This window comes from Corylus avellana, chromosome 9, assembly GCF_965113065.1.
Source record: "Corylus avellana chromosome 9, dhCorAvel1.hap1.2, whole genome shotgun sequence".
Taxonomy (NCBI): Eukaryota; Viridiplantae; Streptophyta; class Magnoliopsida; order Fagales; family Betulaceae; genus Corylus; species Corylus avellana.
In genome coordinates this window covers 22,592,959-22,598,419 of record NC_142498.1, presented here as the reverse complement: position 1 = coordinate 22,598,419, position 5,461 = coordinate 22,592,959, and the positions used below count along the sequence as shown (strand labels likewise).

The window sequence follows — 5,461 nt, the reverse complement described above, 5'->3', positions numbered from 1 at the left end:
AGACTCCTGAACCTAAGAAAACGCTCAAATAAAAGTTTGTTTACAAAAATTTATTGGAGCTTGTCTGAACGTGTAAGAGGTTCTTTCGAACCTAACTATGGTTTCCTCGTATTCTTACATGAATTGTCAATTCACACAGCAGCTCGTTCTAACCCAACTTTAAACGAGTGCATCTATGAATAACTCATTCGAACCCAACTTCATATGAGTTATTGAACGAGCTATTTTGTCAACTTGTTTTAAAGCTTGTTCAAACATAAACAACATACGAGCAATTTTGTACGGCTTTTCAATTTTCTTTTTACTGTCTATTTTAACTCAGTAAACATTTGAATTAGGAAAACTTAATGAAATATGACTTTGTAACCCTCTAAATGAGCTTTCCAACGCCATTAATTATGTCTCCATATGATGTCAGAATCGCTATATATGTCCCTTTTGTTAAAGCAAATATGATTGAAAATTGTCCTCTATCAACAACCTTCATTATTCGACCTATGGCCCACGAAGGAATGTGGGTCAAACACGGTAGAGGATTTTCTTCTATCCATTTTGGATTAGAGAATATCCAATTAATAATTAGGATCTCTCTAAGGTCATAAATGAAACATATGTCCCATTGATAGAAATAATAATAAAATATTACATATATTTTAAATTTAAATAAAAAAATAATAATAAGAAGTTTTAAAAAATAATAAAATATTAAGGGGTGGTCGGACCACCCCAGTTGGGCTTGGGGTGGCCCAGCCACCACCTGAGGTGTTTCGGCTACCCTAAATTTATTTATTTATTTATTTTTTCAATATTTATTTATAATTTTTATTAATTGGGTTGAAAATTGTTGAGTTAAGTTGAAATTTTTTGAGTTGAGTTGAATTGAGTTTAAAAAATTGCCAAACTTGAATTTAGAAAAAATTTGAGATTGAGTTGGAAAATCTTGCTTCCCAAACAAGGCCTTCTTATCTATCGTACTTTTTTGGTATTGTTTCTGCTGTTAGGGTTTATTGTTGAACAACCCACTCCCTTACAATTCCACTTAAAACACGCTTTATTAGTTGGTATAAAATAATTATAAAAAGTAACCTTACTCAATTTTGTCAATTTTGTTTATTTCTTTACATACGGTGCTCTCGAGGATGAAGATTTATATCATTAAGTTATTTGAATTTCATAAGAATTCAGTAAAATTATGAGAATTGAGTAGCTAAGTCATCTAAAAAGCACATAGTAATGTTACAAACATTTTTACTTTCTCACACCCATTTTTAAACACTAAAATTAGACCAAAATTCAATAACAATTAATACTAAATTCAGTGGTAATTTTTTTTTTTAAAAAAAAATCTCTTAAAAGGATGAAAATGTGTCTAAAGAAGTGTAAGTGTGTTTAACATTATTCAAAAGCAAGTGCAATTTCAGTTCAACTAATCCTTTATAACCGACGCATGTTTTGATGAAAAAAAATCATAGCTCCTAAATTTGTATTTGATTTAAATTTAATCATTAAGTTTATAATTATATTAATAAAGTCTTTCATTTTAAGTTATACCCAATTCAAAATACGTCTCGATGTTAGAATTAATTTATGGACGTAATCTTTGTTTAATTTAATAAATACTTGTACTCAATGCCTCAATTGGAGGGAAAATAATCATTTCCATTTTGAAAGCCTTCAATTTCTTTTATTTAGTGCATTTTAAAGGGTAATGTTGTCCAAAAATTTTAATGATAATAATACATTAAATATAATACCTTTTAAAATGTACTAAATAAAAAAAATTAAGAAATTTTGAAATTGAGAGGGTCCTTTTTCCAACTAAGCCGGCCTTCTGAACTCTTCTAATCTCTTTCTCCCCTATCCACTACCACCTCCACCAATAAAAACGTAATAGTCGAGAGAGAGAGAGAGAGGCTTCCAGAAATCGAAACGTAAACGCCTGTGTTTTTCCAAACTTAATCGATCAGATTTCTTTCATCCTTCCTTCAATTCCCTCTTTCCTCTTTCCCTGATCACCTCCCCAAACAAGAGTGAAAAACTGGCGTTTGTGAGTTTGAAAGAGATTTAAGCAAAAATGGCAGACGTTGCTGTTAATTGCGTCATAAACTACTTACATGATGTATTAGAGCTCTTCCCCAACGTGCTAGAAGTCCTCGGTGGAGTAGTGGTGGATGATGGGAACGCCCCCAAGGTGCTAGAAGTCCTTAGAGATCTCAGACTGATAAGTATCTTACTGAAGAACTCCGCGGAGAAACGGAACGAGCAAATTGTGGAGTTAGTTAGCCAAATCAGGGACGTTGCTTACGAGGTTGAGGATATTCTCGATACAGTACTCATCCTCGACGAATCGAAAAAATCAGTAGTCAGCCGGCTCCCGGCTTCCAGGTTGCTTTTGTGCAACATTCAGCTTCACAAGGTTTCAAAGAAGATAAAAGACCTCAAAAAGGAAATCAACAAGATCTACGACAGTAGAGAAAAGTACGGCATTGCAAGGGTTGAAGCTAGTGCAGATGCAGCGAAGGAGGCAGTATACGAACGCAGGAGATCAGAAGACGAGGAAGATGACGTGGTGGGCTTCCAGGATGAATCAACTTTATTGGTGAAGCAGCTCATTGAAGGGAATCCACAGCTTGATGTCGTTTCAATCATTGGCACGGGTGGCTCTGGGAAGACCACTCTTGCTAGGAAAATCTACAATAATGTTGTCATCAAAAGTCTGTTTAATTGCCGTGCGTGGGTCTGTATATCTCAAAATTTCCGAACCAGAGAACTGTTGCTTGAAATTTTGAAGTCAGCTGAGATGCCAAAATCAGATGAGTTGACAAGGAAGAAGCGGTTCAAATGCTTGAGTGAGGATGAATTAAAAAGGAAGCTATTTAGATGCTTGCAAGGGAGGAGGTACCTGATAGTCATTGAAGACATTTGTAAACCTGAACAATGGGATGAGGTAAGTTCTATTTTTCTTCGTAACTTCAACGGAAGCAGAATATTGATTACTAGCCGCATAAAAAAAGTAGCCTTACATGCAAGCCTTACTCCTCCTCACTTTCTCCGATTTCTTAACAAAGATGAAAGTTGGGAACTCTTTAACAAGAAGGTGTTCCGAGGTGAAACATGTCCTCCCGAGTTGGAAGCTCTTGGAAGAAAAGTCGTGGAAAATTGTTGTGGTTTACCACTTTCTATTGTAGTATTAGGGGGATTTTTAGCATTCGAAAAGAAGAAATACCAAACATGGTCCAAATTGATTGGCAGTGTCATTTGGTGCCAGGCTAATACAATATGCAAAGACATACTAGCCTTGATCTACATCCACTTGCCTCTGCGCTTGAAACCTTGTTTTTTGTATTTTGGTGTATACCCAGAAGGCTTTGAAATCCCTGTAAGGCAACTAATTCAACTTTGGATAGCTGAGAGATTAATTCAGCACATTAACAATAGGGACCCAGAGGATGTTGCTGAAGAGTACTTGGACGAGTTAATAGATCGAGGTTTGATCCAAGTGGCTAGGAGGAGGACAGATGGAGGAGTAAAGACATGCCATGTCCATGATATTTTGCGAGATTTCTGCATATCAAAGAGTGCGGAAGAGAAGTTTTTTGAGGTTTGTACAAATGTTAACCTTAACCTTTTATCCGTTAACAAATCCCGTAGACTTTCCATCCAGGGTAGCATTGATCCATATATTTCTTCAAATCCCTCTCATCCTTCCCGTTCTTTGTTGTTTCTTGGTCAACATACATATGGCTTCGACCCAAACCACTGGAAATGGGTCCTCGAAAACTTCAAGTTTCTTCGAATGCTTAATTTCGGGTGTGTAGATCTCTACTCCATTCCCACAAGGATAGAAGAATTGATCTGTTTGAGGTACTTGGGTATAGAATCTGATGCTCTGAAAGCTATTCCAGCTTCCATTTGCAAGCTTGACAGACTAGAAACACTTGATTTTAGAGGTACCTTTCTGAATTGTTTGCCAGAAGGAATATGGAAGCTTCCACATTTAAGGAATTTGTATATGTCTGGGCCGGTGCCGGTGAGTTTACCTAACCCCGGAGAGTGGTATCGGCATGAGTCTCTTCAAGTCCTCTCCACTGTATCACATGTGCCAGAAATATTTCTTTCCCGTAGCTCAAGGATCCGTAAAGTAAGGAAATTAGGATTGTGGTTTCCGCCCGACAAGAGCAAACGGGAAGTACTAAATGTTTTAAAATTAATCTACCATTTACATCGTCTTCAAACATTGAAGATTATAAATTGTTCAAAATATCATTGTCTTCGGATGTCACTTTTATTCCCATCGAATCTCAGCAAGATAACTTTACGACATGTGCGCTTAAAAGTTCGTCGCGACATGATATTGCTGGGAAAACTTCAGAGTCTGAAGATACTAAAATTACAAAGTTGCTTGCTTTGTAGTAAACTCCACATCTGTGTAGATGGGCATCCTCAACTCTCGGTTCCTTGGTCCCCGTTTCCTCAACTTGAAGTCCTTAAATTAGAAGATTTGAGAATTAAAAATTGGAAACAGTGCAGAGGCGCAATGCCATGTCTCAAGCATTTGGTTATCAAACAATGCAGTGAGTTGACCATGCTCCCATCGAATCGATTGAGTTTGACCACTTTGAGAAATGTGGAAGTATTATGGAGCAGCCCAGAAGCAGCAAAGTTGCTTCAGGAATTGCAGGTGAAGGCTGGATTCAAGCTACTGATCTATCCTCCTTTGACTGACGACCTCCATGAAAAACCTGCAGCGAAATGACAAGTTTAGCAATTAATGCAACTGCTCTTGGTTTATGTCCTTCTGCCAGTGTTCTATGCGGTGTCAGGGTGCTTGACGGAACAGAGATGGCGTTCCTTCCTATTGCTGTTACCTTTTTACCAGGTAGTCCTTTGCATGGTCTTTGTTTGCTGTCTCTATTTTTCGTTGACATGTAATAATTTTATGTTTGTTGCTTCTATTAATTTGTTCTTGGATCTTCGTTATCCGAGGCATGCCACCCGGCAGACTGTTCAAGTGTTTATAATAGCTGTATATAAGCATCTTGATTCAATGAATTTGTATTTGGTGTTGGTCGGTTTTCAAACATGTGACCGAAGAAAGTTAGGTTTATAAACAAATTTTATAATATGATGTGACATAATATAATTGAAAATGAAATAAATTTAATTTTTAAGAAACACAATTATATTGTATAGATCTTGTTATAATTTATTTTTTTTTTTTTAATAAAATTTGTTTATAAACTTAATATTTTTCTTTATTTAGAATATTGCAGCCCAATTGAATGAAAATGACAGTGTAATTGAGTGAAAGGATTTGTATTCAGCTGATTATTTATCCTAGCTAAATCAAATAGCGCACACATGAGTGTTGTGTCCAATATTTAAAAAAAAAATATAAAGAAAATAAATAGTTAATAAATTTAAGTGAATTTAAGCATATTAACCAAAGTTTTTGAGCTAA

General features: G+C 35.9%; 1 protein-coding gene across 1 annotated transcript; it reads left to right on the top strand.

Moving 5' to 3' along the window:
• Positions 1–1,945: 1,945 nt before the first annotated feature.
• On the top strand, positions 1,946–5,011 carry LOC132191103 (disease resistance protein RPP13-like). The gene has a single exon (XM_059606115.2). It carries the CDS (start codon positions 2,075–2,077, stop codon positions 4,754–4,756), a length of 2,682 nt encoding a protein of 893 aa, XP_059462098.2. The 5' UTR covers positions 1,946–2,074; the 3' UTR covers positions 4,757–5,011.
• Positions 5,012–5,461: the final 450 nt, after the last annotated feature.

Bases quoted from the DNA above. Each gene is read 5' to 3' on its own strand.
- LOC132191103 (XM_059606115.2), top strand. From the start codon at position 2,075: ATGGCAGACGTTGCTGTTAATTGCGTCATAAACTACTTACATGATGTA.